Source organism: Sciurus carolinensis, chromosome 5 (assembly GCF_902686445.1).
Source record: "Sciurus carolinensis chromosome 5, mSciCar1.2, whole genome shotgun sequence".
NCBI lineage: Eukaryota > Metazoa > Chordata > Mammalia > Rodentia > Sciuridae > Sciurus > Sciurus carolinensis.
Genome location: NC_062217.1, coordinates 44,957,645 through 44,983,823, shown reverse-complemented (window position 1 = coordinate 44,983,823; position 26,179 = coordinate 44,957,645). Strand labels below are relative to the sequence as shown.

The 26,179-nt window shown below is 34.9% G+C and overlaps 2 protein-coding genes across 11 annotated transcripts in view; one reads left to right on the top strand and one right to left on the bottom strand.

The window, feature by feature from the left end:
• The window catches only part of Ccdc122 (coiled-coil domain containing 122), a 37,030-nt gene extending 22,830 nt beyond the window's left edge, over positions 1 to 14,200 (bottom strand). For 2 of the 5 annotated variants that reach the window (XM_047553633.1, XM_047553634.1), the window contains exons 1-3: positions 13,593 to 14,200; positions 3,779 to 3,871; positions 3,151 to 3,266 (exon numbers count right to left, since the gene is read on the bottom strand). In XM_047553633.1, the coding sequence (XP_047409589.1) occupies positions 3,151 to 3,266; positions 3,779 to 3,871; positions 13,593 to 14,127 (744 nt within the window). In that variant the 5' untranslated portion in view covers positions 14,128 to 14,200. Of the gene's footprint in view, positions 1 to 3,150; positions 3,267 to 3,778; positions 3,872 to 13,588 lie in introns of all 5 variants that reach the window. The other 3 variants (XM_047553635.1, XM_047553637.1, XM_047553636.1) reach the window with 3 other exon arrangements.
• Lacc1 (laccase domain containing 1) lies at positions 13,515 to 24,826 on the top strand. 6 transcript variants are annotated; one of them, XM_047553639.1, is made up of 7 exons: positions 13,515 to 13,784; positions 14,812 to 15,427; positions 16,027 to 16,205; positions 17,008 to 17,173; positions 22,067 to 22,292; positions 23,393 to 23,553; positions 24,566 to 24,826. In XM_047553639.1, the coding sequence occupies exons 2-6, from the start codon at positions 14,866 to 14,868 to the stop codon at positions 23,550 to 23,552; spliced, it is 1,293 nt and encodes a 430-aa protein (XP_047409595.1). In that variant the 5' UTR covers positions 13,515 to 13,784; positions 14,812 to 14,865; the 3' UTR covers position 23,553; positions 24,566 to 24,826. The 6 variants fall into 6 exon arrangements, with proteins under 6 accessions (XP_047409595.1, XP_047409594.1, XP_047409598.1 ...); XM_047553638.1 differs by lacking the exon at positions 13,515 to 13,784 and adding an exon at positions 13,815 to 14,077; XM_047553643.1 differs by lacking the exon at positions 13,515 to 13,784 and adding an exon at positions 13,867 to 13,887.
• The last annotated feature ends 1,353 nt before the right edge of the window (positions 24,827 to 26,179 follow it).

The window sequence follows — 26,179 nt, the reverse complement described above, 5'->3', positions numbered from 1 at the left end:
TGCTCCATAGGGAAGCTCTATGTACATCCCTTCCTCCACACCTTGTCCTGTGCATCTTCTCCATTTGGATGTTTTTTGAATTGTACCCTTATAATAAACTAGTAATAGTAAGTAAAGTGCTTTCCTTAGTTCTGTGATTCACTCTATAAAATTATTAAACCTTGGGTATGTATGGGGAGTAGCCACGGGAAACCCTTGTTATGGTCTGGATCTGGAATGTTCCCTAAAGTCTCATTCATTGAAGGTCTGGTCTCTAGTACAGCAAGGTTCAGAGGTGGGACTTTTGGGAAATGGTTGATCCTGAGGGCTCTGATGTCATCAGGGGAATAATCCACAGATAGCTGAATGGACTACTGCGAGGTAGTAAAAACTACGGGAAGATGGGGCATTTTGGAGGATATAGATCACTAGAGGCATGCCCTGAGAACTATCTGTCCCAGGCCCCCTCTTTTCTCTATGCTTTCCAACTGCCATGGGCTGAGTGCCTTTCCTCTATCACACCTTCTTCCTTGATGTTCCTGCCTTGGAGCCAAGTGACCATGAACTGAAACCTCTGAAACCATGAGCCAAAACAAACCTTTCCTATTCTAAGTTATCTTTCTCAGGTATTTATGACAGTGATGAAAAGCTGACTAACATACCCCTGATTTATAGTCAGTTGGTCAGACGTATGAGTGGCCTAGGCTTGTAATTGACATTGGAAATGAGCAAATCTTGTGGATATAATTCCTTTAACTTGTGAGATCAGATGCTAACCTCAGCTTATATCAGAGTTGAATTGAACTGTTCAATATCCAGTTTGCATTGGGAGAATCAGAAAATTGGTTGTTGGTGTTGGAAAATATCCAAGGTAGTTTAAGACTTCCGATGTGGTTCTTCAAAATTATTTTGGCTGTTCCAGGTCCTCCTTTGTATTTCCATACCACTTTTAGAATTGGCCTGTCAATTACTTAAAAAACGACAACAACAATAACAACAACAACAAAACCCTCTGGGATTCTGACTCGTATTACTTTTAATCTATAGATAAAACTGGAGAAACTGACATAGTAATACAGTGTTTTCTGATTTATAACATAGTGTGTGTCTTCATTTATTTAAGTGTTCTTTAATTTTTCTCATTATTTTGCATTTTTCAACATATAGATTTTATAAACCTTATTTCAAAATTATCCCTAAATATTGAATAGTTTTGGAACTATGGTAAGTGGTATTATTTCAAAATTTATAATTTCTCAAAATTGTATAGACTTTCTGAAAATTATAGAATTCTATACATTTCTGCCAATACATAGAAATACAGCGTTTTTTTAGTATATCAAACTTATATCCTGCAACATACTTTTTTATTCCTAATAGCTTTATTGTAGATTATATGGGATTTTCTAAAGATAATCATGCTACCTGTGAATAGAAACAATTTAATTCTTTCTTTCTCATCTATATACATTTATTTCTTTTTCTTTCATGATTGTACTCCCAGTACCATCTTGATCTTGAATAGAAATAAAAGCAAATCTTAGGAGAGAAACTTTCAGTCTTTCCACATTAAGTATATGGTTGTCTTTAGGATTTTTGTAGATGCTCTTTTTTTTTTTTTTTTTTAGATTGACAAAGTTCCCTTTGAATCCTAATTTCCTGAGACTTTTTGTCATGAATGGATGTTAGATTATAGCAAGTATTTTATATATATTTAGAATTCTCTTTCTATAAAATAAATTTTTAACTTGTTCCATGTTTAAAACCAAAGGCTTCCTATCCCTTTTAGAATGAAGTCCAAGTGTCTTATCATGATATATGTCTTCCACCACTTCTCAAAATGTATTCTATGCTACACCATTACCAAACTACTTAGAGTTCCATGAATGTGCCAATGCTGTTTCAGGCTTCTGTGAATTTTCTCAGATTCTATTTATTTGGAATATTATCTTCCTTGTCCCAGTTGCCTTAACCTTAAACCTGCCCCAGATTCCTAATCAATCGGTGAACTCCAACTGTTCTTTAAAACTGAACTTTGAAACATCACTTCTTTTGCAATCACTCCTTCAGTGTGAAATGTGTTGGGCTCATGCCTCACACTAAGTGCAATTATTTGTTTACTTCTTTGTCTCCCTCCCCAATAAGTGATGAGCAATGTTTAGAGAAATGCTTAGCAAAATGCTCAATAGAAAGTGGGCCCTAAAGAAATAAATGTCTGTGAAACTCTTCTGATAAGTTTTGCAGAAAATCTCTTTATAGACATCCAATACATTATTCTTGCATTATATCCTATTGTATAAATGTACTGCTTTTTAGAAGGGTTCTAACATACAAATACTTATAAGAAATCATATTATATTAATGTAATTATTTTCAACATATGTCTTAATATTTCTGTTTAAAGCCAATGTCAAGATCAGGCCCTGTACTATCTACCAGCACCCCTCCAATGATACCATACAGATATTTATAAGGGCATTCCTTTATTCCTCACCAAAACCTGGAGGAAGGTCCTATTATCTCCATTTTAAAAATGAGGAAACAGAGGCACAAATTCAATTGCAGAGCTAAAAATAGCAAATCTGGCCTTTCAAATAAGACAGTTCAGCTGCAGCGCTTATTCTTTTCATTTCTATGATATATTAAATAACATCATTTACAAGTGAAGATACTGTTTTAATATTCACTTCTTTAGTTGTATTCACAGAATGTAGTTATATTTAGTTGTGCTGCATGAAAAGACCAAGAATGGCTTCCATGTTCCTGATAATGAGATTATGAATACATTACAAAAGGCAAGGGACAGAGGGATGCTACTTGAAATGTTCACTGACAACTAGTTTTTCACAAACCATATCTTTAAAAACACTGACTTACAATGCAACCCTCACTGAATTCAGTATTTTAGGAAAAACTATCCAATAAAGTAAATTTAAAATGATTCTATGTGACATGTTAGATTTTATACACTTATTCTATAGTTACAATGACATTAGTGAATCTTTAGACTGTATTGGGAATGTAAAATTTCTATAAACTTAACTTAGAACAGAAAAATTGAGAGAATGATTAGGAATTTAAAATTGATTCCCAATATAAAGTCCTTTTAATAACTTCCCTGTCACTAATAAAAGTTTTAAGACATTTAAAAGATTATATAAAATAAATTACCTGCAAGTGACACAGAACTTTTTTGTTCCTTTCTATTTCTGATGTTTGAGATTGTTGTTGTTTTGCAACTTGTTCTACAACCTCAGTTAAGGACGATGTATCTTGTTTACCCACAGCTAGACAAATAAATACATATAAAAACTAAATGCAGGCATTTTAAGAAATTTATGTTTCTTTACTCAAAAATAAAAAATTAGATGTTATTTTTCTGATTAAAAATAAACCCTACATTTAGGATTGGTAATCCTCCCTTTCTGATTCTAGACAAAATCAACATCAATGGTAGTAACGGTAGGCAATTCAAAGTTGCCTACTATACCTGTTCCTTTATGGAAGAGTATAAATATTTTGATTGTCCTAATTTTTTTTTATCTGAACCACTTGCACATATACTATAATTATACTGCTACCACAACAACTCAATAGCAATTATAGTTGATGGATTTTCAATATAGGCCTGTATTTTCAGGTTGTTATGCCTTTTCTAAATACTGACTATGTTTCTTCCTGGTGAAATGTAACTGCTTCCTTCTATTTTAATTTATTATTCATTTTAACATAATTATCCTTTTGTACTATTTTTGTTGTTGATCTTTTAATTATTTATTTCTTAAGATTGATTCATTACCTTCTTTAGGAACTCCTTCATTCTTCCTTTCTTTGTTGCCTGACATTCTCCTTTGTAATCTCTTTTCTGCTGTCTGGCTCACCTTCTTTATGCCTACAAAAAAAAAATCTGCGTTGATAATCCTATACTTTTCCTTGTTTTTTCCTGTCATGTATTTGTGATCCTGAAAAATTATCAAACATGTCACAGGAATGCAATGACATTTCATCATTAGTACAAATAATTAAAGTACAATGAACAAGTGAGAGATTTTAGAAGAAAAGTTGAACTGTATTTTGAATGTTGGCTCTCCTTTGATCCTGTATTTGAATCTTGGTTCTTCTTTGATCCACAATGTCCTCATCTATAAAACCTCATAGGGCTGTTGTAATAATTACAACACACACACACACACACACACACACACACACACAAATTGGTGAGATTCAGTTCTAAGAATGCTTTAGCAATCTCTACCACGAGAATAGAATGTGGGGAATATAGCATTCCTGTCCAGTGTTATTTTGGCTGGGGTAAGACCTAAGCAGGTTTAAAATCATATGTCAGTGTACTTTATTTGGGAGTAACTGATAAGATAAAAGAATATATATTTTTCTCCATTGAAAGATGAAGAGAAAGGTGTCCCAACACAAAATGCTGAGTTGGCAGAAAGGGCATTATCAGCTTTAGGAAAGAAGGTATTCAAATCTGCCTCTCCATTCCTCCACAAAGAAAATGGTTCAAGGTTTTTGATACATAAAAGAAATCCAATGTCAATAAGTACTTTTGAAATTGGAAGTTGCTATCTCCAGTTAAACATAGGATTTTTCTATTCGGATGACTGAGCCTTTAAAAAAATTCTTAATTGGCATATATCAAAACTGTGAATCTTCCCAAATTGTACTCAAGTGATTACAGGCTTTGCAAGTCAAAAAAAAGAGTGAAATGTCATAAAGTAAAGCACATGCTAGGAAGTGTTCAAAATCACTAAGTATTTTCCTAAAGATTATAGGCAAAATACTCATGTATTAGTTATACATGTTTTAAAGGATTGAAACATAGTGTATAAACAAAAAGAGAGAAAAACAAAGTTAAATTGCTTCCTACCTAAGGAGACTTAAGTCTATCCGGAAATACCTTACCATGCAAAAGAAATCCTGAGAGCTTAATTAGCAGATTGTCATAATCACCCCTGAAAATTTATTATTCTTTCCTGTCTCTTCATGTCACTTCCTTCCAACCTCACTTCAAATTCACCCCTTTCCTGAAGTCCTCCCAGATGCTGAGCCCATTTACTCTGTTCATGTCATTAGTTTATGTCCTTTCCTTATAGCACACAGAATTGTCCCAGATCAGTGCTAACAAATCCAAATCTAATTTTCTCTCGAGCTCTTTAGTTTGCCTTTCATGATCACAGACTACATCCTTAATTCTGCCCACCTAACTTGAAAAGGCATGCCTTTATACTTTTACTCAGTTCTCTCAATAAGCACTTTACTGTGCTTACTTTATGCTGGACATTGTTATAAGTGGTTTAGATTAAACAACAACAACACTAACAACAAAAACTATATTATATAGTGTTTATGTTGTACCAGGCAGTATCCTAAGAACTTTACAAATACTAACTCATTTGGTTGTATGAGATAAATATTATTATTATAATTTTCATTATACAGAAAAGTACAGTGAGGCACCAATAGATCAAGAAACTTTAAGTGAAACCAGGTGGCTATTGAGATGTGACTTAAATTCAGGTATTTTGGCTCCAAATTTTATGCTCTTGAACTAAACTACCAAGATTATACTTTAAGGGCAGAGTTATATCTTTATCCCTCCAGAATCAAACTATTTTCAATTACTATTGAACTACTCTTTTATAGTCACTTTGTTGCTTTAATCAACTTCCTTTTTTTTTTTTTTTTTTTTTTTTCTTTTTTCTTTTTGGTAGTGCTAGGGATTGTTTGTCTACTAAGAACATAACTTCACCACTGAACTACATCCCTAGCCCCCAACTTCCTTCTTTCTATTCCCTTTCATACTATTCCCTTTTTTTTCTTTGGGGAACTATTTCAGTAAAGTACATTGATGGAGCTGCTGTAGCTCCTACAGACTTCCCGTGGCCTCAGTATCACAATTTGCATGACTGAAGAGAGAACCCAGAGAGTTCTTCCTGCTCCTCTTAAGTTCCTGCTAGCTCGGTTGCCTTCCTGGTGAGTCCCTGGTGAGTCCTGCTTCTCTTTCCTCTAAATTGGAGTCATTTCCTATACTGTTCCCTAGGGAACATTATACTGTTTCCCTAGGGGTCACTTATCATGAAAACCCATCTGTATTCACTTGCTAAGTCCCTTAATTTGATGTTGTGATACCCACTCCTCAACACTTTTATAATCCTTCCATTGTGGTTGCTGAATTAAGGTCCATCTACAGCAAAAATTCTATCTTTCATGACTTCAGTGAACTTTTCCTTCACCTTTTGACTTGAACTGAAATCCAGAGATATTGCTTCTTCATCCTCAAGTCATTACTATACGTGGAGGTGAGGCATTATTCCTGTTCCCTGTCAGCACTGCCAAACTAGTATCCTTCTCTTCTGTTTAAAACCTCTGATTTCTTTGAAGTTCATGCCATCAAACTAAGTTTTACCTGTCCTGGTTGTTATTAACTTATCTTTAGTTCTCTCCTCTTCACAGATTATAACATCTGATTTACCGTTTCTGCATCATTTCCCCCCTTACTTTTCTCTGGAATTTCTATATCCACACAGATGGTACATCTTATACCCTGGCCTCTCGGTTCCTTGATATCTTCTTTCATCCACTCTCCCCAGTCACCCACAGATTATAAAAGTATTTCATACATTATCAAAGATGAAAACTACATTTTAATTTTCTAGCTAATTCCATCCAGTATTTCGATGATAGTTGTTGAATCACACCCAAGACTTCCAATCTATTAACACTTCTACCTTTATGTGATCCTTCAGCTCTTCATGTATTCTTACCTCCTTATCTGGCCTACATTCCTTTGCCTTCACCCCCACTTCCCTTAGAGTTCTTTCCCTGACCTACTTCCCTGGAAAAATCCAACCAGTTGCTTCACTTATGCTCAAGTAGCTGAACATGCTTTAAAAAAAGACACACACAAATGTGGTCTCATTTTAAATTCAAGGCAATTTTGTCAAGTGGGCCCTTGATTATAGGCCCTTAGAACTTATAAAGTTTTATGGATGATTATTTCACTCCTCTTCTCTCTTCAAACCTCCCACATCTATTTTCCCTTTTTAGCTAATAACCTATTTTCTTATTTAACTGAATAGTAGAAAATATCAGAGGTTAGTAAATTATTCATCTACTAGTCTTTCTGGACCTTCCTATATACTAGTCTATCCTTTTCTTACAACGAATAAAGTCTCCTTTAAGGTCAATCCTCTGCTCTTAGATGTTCTCATTTATTCAAGGACATTACTTAATGTTCTCTCAACATAATTCCCCTCTTTATTTGGTCATATGTATCATCCTAAATTACTCATCATACATCTCCAACTACCACCACCACCATCCTTGCCTTGACTCTATAATCCTTATCAACTACTAACACATTTCTTGCTCCCATTTATAGCCAAGAATACATGCTGTTCACTTCTGTTCTCCTCATTCTTCTTGAAAACAAAAGAATCAAGATTTGCCACACTATCCCTAAAGCTCTTATCTGACCTCCATGTTGTCACATTCAATGGCCAAGTTCAGGCTCCCTTTTACTTAACCTAATGACACATTTGGTCACCTTCTCTGAAAAACCACACTTGATTTCTTTTGCTGATTCCTTCTCATCTTTCTCACATGTTGGAATGTTTCAGAGTTCAGTCCTTATCTATTTTTCTCATATGCATATTACTGGTCATCCAGCCAATCCAGTTCTATGGCTTTAAAATCCATTTATAGACTAACAACTCCCAAAGTTATATTCTAGCCTGAATATCCTTCTTGAAGTACAGACTCAGGCCAAACTACTTGGTACCTCCATTTGGATTTTAAACAGGCATTTCAACTTAATATGTTCCAAATTGAACTCTGGTTTCTTTTTCCACTCAATCACTACCACTAAACCTGCTCTTTCATAGTTTTTTTCCATCTCAGTAAGTTACAAGTTCATTTTTTATTGTTGTTCAGGCCAAACCTCCAGAATAATTAGCAGAGAGGTCTCTAGAAAGGTGTAGAGCCCAGGGCAATTCAACTACATATACCCAGATAATCAAAAAGGAGAGCTCACTGTCATCACTTCATAGGCCTCTTGAGAAATATCTGAAGATACCCCACAGGTAGGCTGCCCAAGGCTGTTGCCCCAAATCTTACCTGAGACAATTTAGTATCTTGATTCTTTTAGTTATCATACATGCTACATGCAATTTTTTTCATTAATTGGTTCTAACTTTAAATTCTATCAATCTTTCCTTACCTAATCCCAAATAACTGTCTTAGCAGAGAAGCCTTTCCTGACAACTCTTTTAAAAACATGACCCTATTCTTTCATCTTCTGTTTCCTTGCTTTGCTTAATAGCATTTATTATCACTGACATTTATTACCACTGACATCTTTTACATTTACATCTTTTTTGTATCCTTCAACTAATGTAAACTCCATGAAAGTAGAGACCCACAAGTGCTGGCACATAATAAGTGTCTAACTGTGGTCTATTTCTTCTCCAATTTATCCTGTTCTGACAGAATATTGCTTTTACAATACTGTCTGGTCATGTCAACATCACAACCAATCATCAAACTGTACCTTGGGTGGCATTTTCTTTAAGAAATCTTTTTGGGCCTCTGTGATCTCTCTCTTTTAATACAATTGTTTCTCTGTCTCTATTACTATGATAGATAACATTATAGGTTCTAGAGTAAGATAAAGCTAGTTTTGAATCCAGGTTGTACCACTTTACAGCTTATACCTGCCTCATTAGTGTTATTGTAAGGACAATGCATGAAATTAAATAATGCATATAAAGCACTCAGCAAATTCCCACCACATAGTAAATATTCAATACATTTACTCTTAATTTCATTATTTTGTACCATCTTTCCCCTTAGACTTTAAGCTGCAAAAAGGCTAATACAATGTCTTACTCATTTTTGTATTCCCTAAAATATTTGATGAAGTAACTTGAAGAAAGAAGCAAATTAGATTTATACAATAAAAATAATAAAATAAAATTACTGGTACTTCTTGATCTCTATTTCTAAAGCAATATAAGTTGAAGAACACTTGCATGACATTTATTTAAACCAACTAATCATGAAAGGATATCTGCTGTAAAATTGAGTGTTTTGAGCTTTTTCTGGATCTCTATAATAGAAAGGAAAAAAAATGAAAACAATCTACTGCCATCTACTGATAATCCATTGGAATTACATAAATCACCTGAAATTGAACTTCAGAGTCAAGTCTGAAGGATTTTCTTTTCAAAAATTTTTTTCACAATACCTTTATTTTTATTTATTTATTGTAATGTGGTGCAGAGGATTGAACACAGTGCCTCACATGTGCTAGGGAAGCACTCTACCCCTGAGCTACAACTCTAGCCCAGGACTTTCAACCACAGTTTTTAAGAGGTTAGAATATAGCCAGCCACCATCCAAAAGGAATTAATAAATCAAATCATGAAAATTTTATTATATAACATATTATATTATATAGGTCTTATATATAAGGTCTTAGAATCTACTAAAACTAGTGATTTTTCCCTTTTCTGACCAGGCAATGAGACTAAAATTTTAGGATACTGAAAACAGTGAAAACAGAAAGAAGCAGAAAAGGTTTGTTTTGCTCTTTAACTTTCTAAGATAATATAGACAGTATTCATGTATTATCCACATTGCTTCAAGTTTTCTACCAAAGGTGGTGTCTCTCTGAATATATAGACATGTTTTGTTAGTGCCTATCAAAACATCTCATTTGGAGTATAGGCATAAAGGGATTGGTCTGAAGCTCCAATTCAAGCTTTAAAGAATGCCCAGGCAACCATTTCAAAATGTCCCTGCCGTTGTGACAGAAAATGATATGCCTTCAGTGAAGTCTAGTCCTAACCTACCTGCCTGTCTCAATTAGGACACTAAGTGAAAAGATTTTTGTTTCGTTCTGTTTTATTCCTCTGAACAAGCAAGCATCATTTCTAAACCAAGAAGTGCTTTTCAGTGGGTCCAATGGTGGCTTCCAAGATACATCCATCTCCTAAAGCCCCAAACCTATGAATGTGACCTAATGTGGGGGAAAAGAAGGGATCATTGCAGATGTGATTTGGTTAAGGCCCTAAATTCAATGGCATATAAAAGAATAAATATGTAAATAGACAATGGCAACCTGACACAACCTGCAGCAAACAACCCAGAAAACCAACTCACTATCTACAGTAAGCAGTCCAGGAAGCCAATTTGTTATCTATAAATCAGAAATGTAGAAAGTTGGAACACAATGTCTAATAACAACTCAGGAAGCCAACTATAACAACTGCCTCAAAATGGTCACTACCAGATGATATTTTCCCTAATTCTTATCGCTGCTTCCAACTTAGGACCAACCAGAAAATGCCAAATATATACCCATGATCAATCACATAGGATGCCTCACTTCTAATTAGCTTGCCTGTAGCTTCCCCATGTCTACACCTCTAAACAAGTCATACCCACTCCATTGCCTGCCTCTGACTCAGCAAAATGCAGATGGTAGCGGACTTCCTTGCAACCTCTGAACAAATAGCCTTTGCTTGTTCTCATTTGGTTGATATTCATTTATTTTCAAACTGTCCTTATAAGAGAAATGTAGAGAGAGACTTGAGACTCAGACATACAGAAAGACCACAGGAAGATGGAGGCATGGACCCCCAAAATATGTAGTCACCAGGTCAGGCATGTCTGGAGCCATCAAAAACTGGAAGAGACAAGGAAACCTCAAAGGATACAAAGTCCTGTCAACATCTCAATTTTATAATCTGGCCTTCATAACTGTGAAGGAACAAGTTTTTGTTATTTTAAACCATCCACTCCGTGGAAATTTATTATGGCAGCCCCAGGAAACTAGTACAAGCTTTTAACGAGGAAAATTTTATCTGTTACATGACCTTTTCATTAAAGATCCATAAACTGTAGTGTAAATGACTTAAAAGCAACTGTTAACAATTTTTAAAAATTCCACTTGTTCTCATAAGATTTACATGTTTGGGTAAGAATGCCTGGGGATTTCCCCAGTAGTTCCCCTTAAAAGACAAGGTCCAATTTCTGCCTTCAGAATAAATGTTCTAAATTTCTATGAGGAAGAAAGATTTATAGTCAAATAATTAAAATGGAGAGACACAGTAGATGCTCTCCTATCCTAACTACATTTGACCTCTAACCAATTAACCCATTTCTTTTATAAATCATGTGATTAATTCCCATATCATGCTAAATACTCATGGCTAAGAAAGTAGTCTCCAATGAGTCTGTTTCTGCACTACCAGATGTACTGTTCTATGAGTTACTTGTATTTGTTCCAAATCTGTTTATGCTACTTGTACTTGATATTGTGCTTTTATAACTTAATATTATGTAAATAGATAAAATAGCATGGAAATAAAGTTTGTTATTTCTTTAAAACCTATGTTTAATATTTCAGAAAGAGCCAATAAAACTGGGTGAGATAACTAGAAAAGATTATAAATTGCAATCAGGTTGCTTCACAAGGGTTTTAAAATTATTTTCCTCTTAAAGGAACAAAATCTTGGGAAATCTTACTAGTGGTTTAGCTGTATGGTTTATGCAAGAGATAAAATGCAGAACTCCCATCAGAAGACCATGTGCAAAGAAAAGGCCCTGGACTTTCTCAATAGATTGGCAAATGAGCATACAGTTGTTTTAGATTAAAATAAAAGTTTATTATGTTACATTCTTTCATGATTCTGTTTTAACTGCTGTTTTCTCTTTTAAAAAAGTTTCACTTATGGGGCTGGAGTTGTGGCTCAGTGGTAGAGCGCTTGCCCAGCACGCGTGAGGCTCTGGGTTCAATCCTCAGCATCCCATAAAAGTAAAATAAAGGTATTGTGTCTACCTACAACCAATATATATATATATATTTTTTTTTTTAAAGCTTTGCTTAGATATAATTTATATGACACAAAGTTCATCCTTATAAAGTATACAATTCAATGTTTGATCAACTTTTTCAATTTATTGTCTATATATGGGTCTGGACTGTATATATGACAGGGCTTCTTGTATGTGAACAAAATGCTAAAGAAACTATTCTGCTTCTGGAATGGGATTCAAGGAAGGCTATGTTTGAGCCTGGAGACTTGAATAAAGAGCAGTTAAACAGGCATACAAAAAGAAGGGTGTTCTAAGTAGAACAAATAGCAAATGTAAAGATGAAATTCAAAGAACAGCCTTTATATGAATGGCATGGGAAGAAGGCAGTTATTTTTTCAAACCTAATTATGCATCTGAATCATCTATAAAGATTAAAACAAAAAGAAAAACAAAACGTGCTAGGCCTGATTCTAGGAGATTTTGATTCAATGTATATCTGGGGTGTAGTTCCCTGCATTATTATTTTTTAAAAGTTCCACTTTAATTCTGATGCGTAGCCAGGACTGAAAACCACTGGGGTAGGATGAATAAGAGTGGGATGACAGATGAAGTAAGTACCAGATGGTGAAAAGGGAATGGCTGTAAACACAATATAACAAATTCTCTTCCCTAACAACTATTTTTGAAATATTTTCTTTTTGTTTCTTACTGCCACTTCTGTTGCATGAAAGAATCTGAATTCTCAACACTGACTGTAAAAGCAGGAATAAATATATTAAACTTGCTTAATAACTAAAAGACCTGTATTTTGCTAGAGGTAACAGTTAACACAAAACAAACTCAAGGTAGAGGGGATCTTCTAATTAGGTTTACCACTTGCCACTCAGGGTTCTTAACAAACATCCAAAGAAAATATAAATTTGACAAATACAGTTGCCAGGGATAATGGAGAATGGGTTCCTATTCTGGGCTGGTGCGTCCAGTCTCTGGTCAAGAAGAAACAGATGCTCACATCCAAGAGCTCTTCTAAACTCCCATACATGGAGATTCTGGATCATTCAGGCAAAGCTTCTTCAGCACTTAACATGAGCAACAATAAAGGGACCTCTTCTTCCATCATAGCAGTTCTACAGAGAGCACCTATCTCTTATTCTGTGGAGATTGAATTTTTTCCCCCTTTACCATAGCACACACCTTCCATACATTAGCTGCTCAATATTTTTAAGATTATACTCCTGGAAGATAAGTAACGGATGCTTAATTGTACCTTTAACACGATTGTAATACTTGGTGCTTTCCTGTTCAATTAGAGGCACATATTTTTTAAAAAGGGCAAAAAGAGGGGAGCAAAAGGGGCATTTATGTTGTAAATAAACGTAAGGAGCTGCTTTTCACAAGAAAAGCAGAATCAGCAAAAAGGCAAAGAAAAACTACACTAAAAAAAAATCTGCCCCCAGAGGCCCATTCCTTGAACCCTGGGAGTTGCTAAGGGCTAACGTGACAGGCTCAGGCCTGGGCTGATTAAACCTAGTGTCCTGACCACACTGCTGGGTCAGCGGATTGTCGGGAAGCGCCAGCTGCTGGGACTTCCAGCCCATTCAGAGGACTTGCCTGCAGTCCCGGCTCCTTCCCGCCCGGCCCGCGCTCCAGACCAGGCGGCCGCCATTCCCGCCCACCCGGCCCTCACAGGACCCACGGTTCCCATATCCCGCCCTCACGGCTCCCGCCGCCCCCATTCCGGGCCCGGCCTGCCCGCCTCAGGCCCGCTGACCCGCCTGGGTCGGCCAGAGGGTCCTTCGCGGCTACGGCTCCTGCGCCTCCGGCCTCGGCAGCCGCCCTGACCCGGAACTGCTGAGCGGCGGCGAAAGCGCGACGCCGACCGGTCCCGGGAATCCCCGGCCCCCGAGCCCCAGCCGTCGGGTTTCCACCCGGAGCCGGCGCGGAGGCCGCTGGGACGCGCGGTCGCGGTGAGTGGCAAAGGTGGGTGGGGCTCGCGGCTTCCCGGTTTCTTGCGGGCGGGAGGCTGCGGATCGTGGCCGCGCTGCCCGCAGACAGGCCGAGCAGCCGAGGGTGAGGCGCGAGGAGGGGGATCCGCGCGTGGTGTGCTTCTGTCCGCAGGTCCCCAAGTCCCAAATGGGCGGGGAGCGGTCCGTGGAGCAGCCGGGAGGGTGCAGAGCTGCAGTCCGCGCCTCTGAGCCGAGCGCCAGACGGCGGACGGGAACCGCGAGGTGACAGACGCGCGAGGTGACAGACGCGCGAGGTGGGCATCCACAGCGCCCAGCGAAGGCGGGCGGCCACCCTCTCACACATGGCGAAATGAACCTCGGCGGGAGCGGAGAGGACGAGGGGCGGCGGGAGAACAGGGTCTGGGCAGAGGGGTCACCCAGAGGGTCACCAATGAGAAATTATTAACCCGGGTGGGCTGAAGGTGAGGAATTCGGCGCCAGTCAGTAACCAGGTAGGTAGGAAGAGCCTTGGATCCGATCGCAGCCGCTTATGTGATCCTTGCCAGGAGTGTGTGTACTGAGAGGAAACCGGTTAGTCTCTCAGCTTTCATCACCACAAAAATTGAATTTTCAGGTTAACCTTTTGAACTTAAAGCCTCTGTATTTCATATGAGGGGAACGTGACCTAATTTAACAATCATGCAGGACTAATGATAGAGCACATAGATTGGCACCCTGTAATTAAAAAAGCAGGACTTTAAGTCAACAAGTAATTTCCTACTTAAATTTGTTATATAAAGAAAATAAAGCAAATGAATTATTCTGGAAAGATGTACCCATACGTTCACAAAAATAATTAAAAGATGACTTTGTCATGTTTCTGTTATGATTAATAGTGGACTATCTTTTCTGGAAGGGGTATAGATGTACTATTTTGGTTTCTTTTTTAGGTCAATGCAATTCTTTTTTATTCACCATAAATTTCTGTTGTAACTGTAAGAAAATGATATAATTTTGTATTCTTACTTGCTCTACTTTTTCTTTTCAGGTAATTTATTTGGCACAGAACTCTTCTTTGAAGAACTTTCTATTTTATTGAAAGATGGCAGATGCAGTTTTGATTGATCTCTTTGATTTGAAATTGAACTGTCAGAAAAACTGCTATCAGACACTATTGAAGACATTGAATGCCATCCAATACCACCATGCTGCCAAGCCCAAGTTCCTTTGCATAATGGGTTACAGTAACATCAGCTGTGAAAGGGATGGTGAACATGATAATTGTGAACTGGAAACAAGCAATGGATTATTACCTCTCTTGAGAGAATTTGAGACTGTTAGTAATCCCAGCATGGCTGCCTCTTTGTATACCATTAAACAAAAAATAGATGAAAAAAATCTGAGCAGCATTAAGGTAATTGTACCTGCACACAGGAAAACCTTAATGAAGGCTTTTATTGATCAACTCTTCACTGAGGTTTACAATTTTGAGTTTGAAGATTTACAGGTGACTTTGAGGGATGGCCTTTTGAAACAGTCCACTGAGATAAACACAATCACAACTCATAAACTAGAAGAAATCCAGAGAGAAATAGAAACATATTTGAGAAGTCTGCCAACACTGAAAGGAGAATTAAGTATTATCACATCTCCTTTGATCCCAGGTATATTCAACAGTATCTGTTGTTTTTCTGTATACATAATAATCCATTCTTTCTTCAGAGGTTGCTCACCTTGCCCCACCTTTTCTTTCATTTACTTATTGTTCATTAGCATCTTTTGCAATGTGTTATGGATGGGTCTTGTGGGTCAGGGGTGACAAGGGAAGACTCCTTGACAACCATCCTAAATAAACAAATTTGACTTTAAGCAAATTTCCCAGCCTTTCTTTACAGTGAGATTTGTAACACTGAAAAAGTTTTATTTAGAAATTCTGAAACATCAACTCATTGAAACTTTCACAGAATAGTGAAATTTAAAATAATCTATCTTCTTTCTTGGTTAGACAGTATTTACTGTGAGCTATAAGCTATTGGTACAAAAAAGACAGATGAGACAAAAGGTACTCTTTGAAGAGCAATAAGAGCATATGAAAGTATGTAATAAGAACATATGGAGGTACAAGTGCTGTCAGAATTAGAAGCCAAAGAAATAAGAGCTGGTTGAAGTAATCAGGGAAGGTTTGCTGGAGAGACTGGTTTTTGTTGTGCTTTGTAGTCTTTTGGAGAGCATCTTTTTATTCTTCATTACTTATCTTTAACAGGTATTTTCACACATGGATTTACTACAAGAACAGGTGGGATATCTTATATACCAACTCTTAGCTCATTCAATCTCTTCAGTAGTTCCAAAAGAAGAGATCCCAAGGTAGTTGTTCAAGAAAATCTACGTAGGTTGGCAAATACTGCTGGATTTAACGTGGAGAAATTTTATCGAATAAAGGTAAATTTTTTATTTGTATTTTGGGCTGTATTTTTAGACCATAGATAAAGTATATTTTTGGCTGTACCAGTAACTACATGGATTTTAATTAAGCTATTTCACTTTTGCTTCTGGTGTTTTATCTACATTTTTAGTAGTTATTTTTCTTAGATTTATATGTTATAGCCTAAAGATCAATTTTATGAGATATATAAATCTCATAAATATATATATTTATATAAATTTCATATTTATATAAATCTCATGTATTCTAAATATATATGTACACACACACACACACACACACATATATATATATATATATCAATACTAAAAGTATGGTTTTCTTAGTATAGTAACACTGCCCTTTTTGATATAGAAGAAAGATTCCTGAATGGTAGGAAAAAAAGGCCATTATTTTCTAAACACTAGCATCATAATTAAGGAACTGATGTTTTGTTTCTTACAAATTTCTAGCTTTATTTGGGTCTAGGAAAAGTAAATATGACATTAATTTGATAATTTATTTAAATTATTTATTAAAACATTAAATTTCTACTTTTTGGAAAAGTAGTACTCATTTCTAATATGATGTTCACAATGAACTTTATTGAATTTTTAAGTGTTAAAACCCACTTTTCCTTTGAATAAAACATGCAGAGATACTGCATTTAGTATTTTATATTGAAGTGATAGACTTACTGAATACTAGTAACCTTATACTGGTTATATAATTTTGTGCTGAAATAAGTACTTTCAGAAAAGCTTATGTTATGAGAAACCCCATTTTCAAGACTTCTTTGTCATGTATCTTTGGTATTAGACTGATCATGCCAATGAAGTCTGGATTATGGGAAAGAAGGAGCCAGAATCTTATGATGGAATAACCACAAACGAGAGAGGAGTCACAGTAGCAGCTCTTGGTGCTGACTGCATACCTCTAGTTTTTGCAGATCCTGTCAAAAAAGCATGTGGAGTTGCTCACTCTGGTAAGTATACTTAATTAAGCATTTAGGATTTTACTAAATTTTTAATACAGGATATTTTTTTTCTACTGAGCATAACAGACAGTTCATTATATTACTTTGTGATAAGTACAATGATGGAGGTGGGGCCTGCATACTCTTATTATAGGAGCAGATAAAGGGAGTATATAAGTCAATTTATATGAATCAGAATAGAATTCCCAAAGGAGGTGGTACCCAGGTAGATTTCTGAGCAATTTTTATATTTTGGCTAAGTGTCAGTATTTCAAGCAAGGATGTTATTAACATTTTGGGGCAAGCTAATCCTATTGTGCCCTTGAGAGTATCATTGGCCCTTGAAATTCTTAAGGCCAGTAGCACCTCTAGTCATTGCAATAATCAAACAACCCTCCATACTTGTCAAAGCACTGCCTAGGGACATGGTGCTGCCACTGGTTGGGGGCTCTTTATATCCAAGTACCAGGGAATAGCAATGTGTCAGGCATGTTATAGAAAGAGAGTTCACACAGATGCAGCAGCACATGTAAAGAGAGTTAAGAAAAGCAAGATGTGTTTGGAAAACTGCATTTAGTTTAAATGACTGAATGTATTTAACTGAACTGTTTGCTGAAGATAAGAGCAAATATGTACTTTTAGATGCTATACTAAGGTAACAATTTTGTTTTCTGAAAGTATTTTTAGATAATATTTAGATTATCTAGTGGTTGTGATTCTATGTGAAATGAGGAGTGATCTTTTGAATTCCTTTTACTTGTAAATCTGTGACTACTTTGATATTTAAATCATAGATAAAGGAGAAAGTGTCATATTTTTCTTTTGACCTAGTTAAATTAATGAAATTGGTTGAGAAGTCAGGTTTACAATATGACATTGTCAAAGTTAGTTTTTGAATCTCAGTTCCTGGTTTTGAAAAGGAGATATTATTTACTTCTAATTATTTGAAATGTTTGGTTTTAAGACAGCTAATATTGGGTAAGAGAAGAATGGAGGAACTTTGGATTGTGTAGAGGAAAATGAGGTGGGTGGGAGAAGGAAAGATCGTGGAATGAGACAGACATCATTACCCTATGTACGTGTATGATTACACGAATGGTGTGAATCTATGTTATGTACAACCATAGAAATGAAAAGTTGTGCCCCATTTGTGTACAATGAATCAAAATGCATTCTGTAAAATTAAAAAAAGAATAAAAGAATAAATTGAACCTCAAAAAAAAAAAAGATTAAGTAGAAAAATCAAGGCAAACTTAGTGAACTCTGCTTACTGACATCTGCAACACCATACACAGATTGCTAGACAATTCAGTTACTTTACATTGGCTAAATATTTAATGTAGGAATTCACAAAATTTTTTGCTCATTAATACTAATAGTTACAACAATCTTCTGAAATTAATAATATAACAAGTTTCATACAATAAATAAATGTTCATGTTATTCAGTTACGTAAAAGAGTTCGCATTGAATATCAGAGATTGTGTTAAAAATTTTCTGGACCTTTTTTTTTCCTTTACCAAAATCCCATTTGAAATGACTAATTCCATATGTTTAAAGGACTATGCAGGGATTGATTTGCTTTGATAAATTACTTTTTTTCTAGACATCTGTTCATTTTTAAATTTTTTAAAATTTAGTGTCATGAAAATTTTCTCTAAATTCTTTATAACCACTAATCCTCCTTGGGTTATGTCCCATTATTATTCGCTATATAGTGTTGAAACATGTTTTGGCTTTGTTGATCCTTTTTTATCTTTGTCCCCCCCGCCATTGATTTCTACTCTAGTCTCTATAATTTCTACACTTGCACTATTTCTGGGTTTATTCTGTTGTTCCTTTATAACTTTAATTTGCTACTACTCTCATTGACTTTTGGTCTTTTATCTTTTCTATTATCCATTTAAGACTTTAAGTTTCCTTTGTTGTACACCATGGGACTATCAATGCATTTTGTTTGTTTTGAATAGTATGTGAGATAATGCATATGTTAATTAGCTTGATTTAGTGATTACATGATGTATACATATTTCAATACACCATGTTGCACACAATAAACATAAAATTTTTGTCAATAAAAAAAGATAGCTAATATTAAGCTGTCAAAATGAAGTTATAAAAGTAAACTTTTAGGATATTATTAAATTAACCTTGAAATAGGATACAATTAGATGTGTTACATACTTAAATTTTTTATCAGATATCAGAAAGTAAAAATCCTATATGATTAATTTAATAAAAATTCTTTAGCCAGATGTATTATATTTGCATATGCGTGTCCTTTAGGAAAGAAACAAATAGAGAGGGGGTGAATAAATTACAGGTATGTAAATAATTAAAGAAGGCCTCCAAGGCAGAGAGATGCTCTTGTCTGTATAAAAGCCTTGACAATATCTCTTTTTAGCTCAAAATGCTTTTATGTAGTTGCTTTCTTCTGAAATCACTGCCTGCATTTTCAGAGGTAGCTCAAAATCATCATGTTAAAAATGTAACATGTTTTTCCTAAAGCCTTCTCTACCACATAGGTCTCCTATTTTGGTTACTGATAGCACATTCATACACTTACAGAATCTGATATTTCATTCTGTTCTTCCCATGACCACATATCCAGTGGGTTACCAGCAGAACTTGACTCTATCATCTAAATATTTCTTACTTTCTTTATTATCTTCCTTTATCTGGAAAGAGTGATCACTTCACCTGAGTGCTTAGCTTTAGATATACATATGGATATATATATGGAGTGCTGAAGGAAGGAGTAAGGGAATGCCTTGTTAACCAGTTAAATCAACTGAATCGAACTCCCCATATAGGGAATAAAGGAAAAAAGCAGTATTCTTAGATTTTTGTCTTCGGAAAGTAGATGGGAGCAGGAGTGAAGGAAATGGTTTAAACTTAGAATCCACAGGATCCAACAAAGAGGAAGAAAAGTAAAACTGGGAAGTGTGTAAAAGGAGAAGTTAATTGAAAGAGACTTATTTTCAGTGTAGAAAGTGAGGTAGAGATGAAAACTACAAAATACTGCTGAAAGAAATTAAAGAAGAAACAAACAAATGATTAAGAAAGCCCATGTTCATGGATTGGAAGACTTAATATTTTTGTCAATATGACCCAAAGTGATCTACAGATTTAATACAATCTCTACAAAATCCCAAAAGCACTTTTCTCTAAATAAATCCATCCTAAAATTTGCTTGGAATATCAAGGGACTCTGGATAATTACAACAATCTCAGGGAAAAAAAAAAGAACAATGTTGAATGACTCATGCTTCCCAATTTAAAAACTTATTGGCGAGTTATGGTAATGAAAACAGTGTGGTACTAGTATAAAGACATACCTATAAACCAGTGCAATAGAGTACAGAGCCCCCAAATAAATCCTTAAATACAGTCACATGTTTTTCAACAAAGGTGCCAAGATCATCCAGTGGGGAAAGGACAGTCACTTCAACAAATGGTGCTAGGAGAATTGGATATATGTATATATGCGAAAGAATGTTAGACTCTTACCTTACATCATATTCAAAATAAGTCAAATGAATAAAGGACCTAAACGTAAGAATTAAACTATAAAACTCTTAGGAATAAACTTAAATTTTCATGACTGAATTGAGCAATGGTTTCTTAAATATTCAAGGTACAAATAACAAATGTAAAAATAGATAAATTGTACTATTTAAATTAAAATGTGCATCAGAAGACAATTCATAAAAATACAGAATGGAAGAAAATACTTATACATTATATATCTGATAAGGTATTATTATTCAGAATAAAGAACTCCTACTAAACAACAATAACAACAAAAAACAACTAGATTAAAAAATAGGCAAAGGAATAGATATTTTTCTAAAAATGATATACAAATAGCCAACAAACATATGGAGATATTTACTATAACTCATAGTTAGGGAAGTGCAAATAAAAAAACAGGATCTTATCTCATATCCATCAGGATGGCTAATATTAAAATAACAAAACACAAACAAACCTAAAAGCCCTCAGAAAATAATAAGTGTTAAAGATCTGAGAAATTTAACCTAGTTATACTGTTGCTGGGAATGTAAAATGGTACAGTTGCTGTAGAAAACAGTATGGCAATTCCTCAAAAATTTAAAAATAAAATTGCCATTTGATTTATCAACTTTATTTCTGGATATATATCTAAAAGAATTGAAAGCAGAGTCTAAAAGAGATATCCCCCCATGTTTATAGCAGCATTTCTCACAATAGCTAAGAGGTGGAAGCAACCTAAACATCCAATGACAGGTGAATGAATAAGAAAATTGTGGTATACTTCAGTGGAATAATATTCGTTCTTAAAAAGGTAGGAAAATTTGACATATATACTACATCATGGATGACCCTTGAGATCTATGCTAAATAAAATAAGCCAGTCACAAAAAGATAAATACTATGTGATTTCACTTATATGAGTATCTAGAGTAATACAATTTGTAGAAGCAAAGAAAAATTGTGATACCAGGGACTGAGGGAAGGGAGAATTAGTTATTTAATGGATATAGAAATTCAGATTTACATGAAAAAGTTCTGGAGATTGGTTGTACAACAGTGTAAATTCACTTAATACTACTGAATTATACACTTAAAATGGTACATTTTATATGTTTCTTAACATAATTAGCATTTTAAAAAGATGTATATAACCCTGGTGGAAACTAAGCATATAGAACAGTTTTTAAAGGAAGAGGACAGTGACTCCATTAAATATCTATTCTGTGTCTTGTATTTTGTAATAGTACATCTCATTTTTTAAAAAAGTACTATAATGTAATAATTTGTGATTCACAAACCGAATCTATTCATTTTTAACTTAGACATAAATTTAGTTGAAATTTTATGTTTTAATCTTCCTTATCTCTTTTTCTTTCTATTTACCAGGCTGGAAAGGTACTTTATTAGGTGTCGCTATGGCTACTGTGAATGCTATGATAGCAGAATATGGCTCTAGCTTGGAAGACATTATTGTTGTACTGGGACCTTCAGTAGGACCTTGCTGTTTTACTCTTCCCAGGGAATCAGCAAACGCATTTTATAATCTTCATCCTGCCTGCGTACGACTTTTTAACTCACCAAATCCCTATATTGACATCCGTAAAGCCACCAGGTATGTTTGATTTCACTGTGGAATTGCAAGTTTGATGATTGTTTATTGCTCCTGAAATGAAAGTATTTTTAGAGAACAAAGCTAACTCCAAGAAGTCAGGTGGCAGATATTTAAGTAACTGCAATATAACTACCCAAAAACTCATTTTAAATGTAGAGTCTATTCTCAACAGGTTCAAATAACATAAAATTTTTTGTATGGTATCTCTCATTGATTTAAAAGTGAAGGAAGAAACAGTTGGCCTTGAAAAAGACCAAACTTCTACTTAAACTTCATATAGAAAAACTGGCATTTACTTTACTTTATGGTCATTCCTCAGGTAAATTCTCCAGAATATAAAAACATTTAGGAAGCTAATATTTTTAAATTGTTCATATTTTCTAATTAATTGGAAGGATCTTAGAAAAATATTAGGTAATATAAATACATAGCCTCTTTCAATTTTTTTGTGGTCCCATGCATTTTGAATTCAGGAAATTTTTCTTTTAATATCTATTGAAAAATATTTGTCATTTCTACAGAGGAAAATTGATAGCTGATTTGAATTGTGTTTCTTTTCCAGTCAGCAAAACCTTATCCAGATTCTGCCTCATTTAACACTTAAGTATAAAAGATTGAAATTGATTCTTAAATGTGACTTGTTGAATAAGTATCACTAATATTCATTCATAGTTCATGTCATAAAGTTGTATGGAGAAACAAGTTTTTATGAAAAATATGGTTAATAAAGAGGAAAGAAGACAGGAGGGTTAGATGACTAAAGAGCATACTCTGTCTAAACCAAATGAATCTTGGTTAAAAATACTCTTGTAGTTTGAGAAATTTCTTCTTAAATAAGCACTTGCTTTTGATTATAAAATTCTGTAACTAGATCATGTCTAAAGGACAGAATGAAAGTTTGTATAGTTTGTTTATAAACTTAAGTGATAAAAATCTACCATTTCTTGGCTAGTCCATGTTGTGTACATAAATAACAATTATCATTATTCCAAGCAGATCTTTCTTAGACTTCTTTTACATCAATATACATACTGTTTTCTTATTTCTTTGACATTTGGTAAAATAAATGCTTGCTATCTTTTAAAAATCTTTATCCTAAGGATTCTTCTAGAACAAGGAGGAATTCTTCCACATAATATTCAAGACCTGAACCAGGATCTCAACCTCTGTACATCTTGTCATCCTGACAAGTTTTTCTCCCATGTCCGAGATGGCCTTAATTTTGGTACACAGATTGGCTTCATATCAATTAGAGAATGAGGTACTGGGTTTTCCCTCCTCTCTGCAGTCTCTCTTCTCTCTGATCTCTTTCTGTGACTGGCTCCCTCCCTCCTCCTTTCCTGTCCTCTCTTCTTCCTCTTTCAGCCTTTTCCTCCCTTTATTTAAAAAATAATGAACTATACTTAATTCTACTCCTTTATTCCTATAAAAAGAATTATTTCTACTTTTTCATTGAGACCATAGTAGTAGAAACATACTCTATTACAAAAAGGAGCCATTCCTTTTCCTAGTTAATGAATAATCAGGCAGCCTTATGTTTAAAGTATTAAAATAAAGTGATTTAGTCTTTAAAAAATCCTGTATGTAAGTTCTTTATGTTTACTATGTACTTGACATCTGTACATTTCTATCATATCATCTTTATACCTTTTAAAAAATGTTTTACAATGACATCTTTGCATAAAGATTCTAAATTCTAGAATAAAAAGAAATCCACGGTTATACAAATCGGGTTAGTTTTTAGCTAGTTTTCCAACTTCTATCTGTGGTAGAATTGACCAGATTTTTCTTTAAAGAGGCAGATAGTAAATATTTTGTGCTTTGTGTGACATTCAGTCTCTGTCTTAACTACTCATCTCTGCCACTGTGGAGCAAAAGCAGACACTGACGACAGAAGTGAGTGTGTCTGTGTGCCAGTTAAACTTTTTTTTTTTTTTTTTAAACAAAAAACAGGTAAGGAGACCCATTTTTGCCCACAGGATATAGTTTGCTGACACCTCACACACAGTCATAGAAGATAATTTCATTAAAATACTATTTAGTAGATTTTTTAAATAATTAAAAAATATCTCATGATATTGATTTAACACTACCTCTTTAGCATATATGTAATTTTCCCTAAGGCTAGTTTTCACTGAATTAATATTATTTTTAGACTTCACAATGTCTTTAACTCTGTACTATACAAAAAAGTAATAGACATTATGATTCTTACCTTGGTATTCTAATGGTGCTAGTAAAGATCTTATATTTTATTTCTGTGTATTTTGCAGATACTTGACTGGATTTTTGAATAACTTTCCTGCCTCCTTCCAAACTGACTGCAAGTGAGAAATTTAGCTATTTGATTTACATAAAACCAAGAGGATTATAATGGATAATTCATTTTTAGGGTACATTTTCCCTATTATTACCAAAACCAAATGATTTTCATTTAACTCTAATGATAACTTCAGTGACTCAGGAGGCTGAAGCAGCAGGATCACAAGTTCAGAGTCAGCCTTAGCAATTAATTGAGGCCCTAAGCAACTCAGTGAGACCCTGTATCAAATTAAAAAACAAAAAGGGCTGGAGATGTAGTTCAGTGGTAAAGCTCCTCTGGGTTCAATCCTCAGTACAAAAAAGAAAAAAAATTCTAATGATAACTGACAAAAAAAATCAGTGTGATGTTTTACAGATGAGAGTGATTCTTAGTATAGCCTATTTATTTAAATGAGGAATAGGTCTGCTCTGTTTAGTATTTAGTGTATACTGTCTTTGTCAGGTATTGTGCAACCTGTAAGTGAATCAAAATGAGTAAGACTTTTCCCTTTGGACCAAAATTTACTTTTAATAACTGTAGAAGGGTATAGTAGAAGGCAAGATACAGAAGGTATTACAGAGAAAATGACACTATATAGACCCAAAAGACATAGTTTTTTGAATTGAAGAACAACCATAACAGGTAGAGGGAACACCATGATCCAGGGCATGAAACTGATACTTTATAACATACTCTAGAGAGAGAACAGTGTGGGCAGATAAGTTAGTACTGGAAAAACAGGTTGGAAATAGATTATTAGTACAGTCATGAATGCTATGTCAAAGAGTTAAGAGTCTGTTTTCCAGACAATATGTATGAACATCAGAAGTAGAGGAGTGTTTTAATTTCCCTGGCATCCATTCACAGGATGAATTCAAATTTTGAGACATCAAAACCAGAGATTAGATAAGAGGGAGAGAAAATAGTTCCAAAAAGAAATAATTAAGCCCCAATGAAAACAGTGGAAATTAAAATGGAGAAGAGAGTAGATGCATTAGACTCTTCAGAGTTGAAATCAGTAGATTCTGTTAATAGATCATAGAAATGAGAAGGGTAGAAGAGTGGAGAAGTCTAGAATTTCTGCTCAGCTAACTACCATGAGTGATAACCAAGGAAGGGAAGAGGTTTTGAATAAGGAAGAAAGATAGTGAGTTTCACTTCAGACAGAATGAAGACAATGCAGATGGAAACATTTGGCCCATAACTAGAAATATAAGCTTGACCTTAGAAGGTACTTTGAGACAAACACGTGGATTTAGAAGTTGGCTAAGCAGAGATGATGCCTTAGTCTATTGGAGCAGGTTGATCATCTAAGAAGAAAATGGGTAAGCAAAAAGAAGGTGCAAGGATGGAACCTCATCCAACACCTGCATTTGAAGAACAAGAAGCTGAACCAGTTGAAAAAATTAATCATGGAAATAAATAGGGTATTGCTGTTTTGAAGAGGCCAACATAATTATGAGAGGTGCTCAAAAAAGAAATCTTCAGGGATCAAATAAAGCAGAAGCCAAGAAGAAAAATGAATGGATTGACTGTATTAAAGCTGTTCTGCAGGTAGTGGTGGCCGGGTCCGATTTTGGTACAT

Bases quoted from the DNA above. Each gene is read 5' to 3' on its own strand.
- Lacc1 (XM_047553639.1), top strand. From the start codon at position 14,866: ATGGCAGATGCAGTTTTGATTGATCTCTTTGATTTGAAATTGAACTGT. The intron at 15,428-16,026 runs GTATATTCAACA...TATCTTTAACAG, and splicing joins CACATCTCCTTTGATCCCAG to GTATTTTCACACATGGATTT. The intron at 22,293-23,392 runs GTATGTTTGATT...CTTTATCCTAAG, and splicing joins GACATCCGTAAAGCCACCAG to GATTCTTCTAGAACAAGGAG.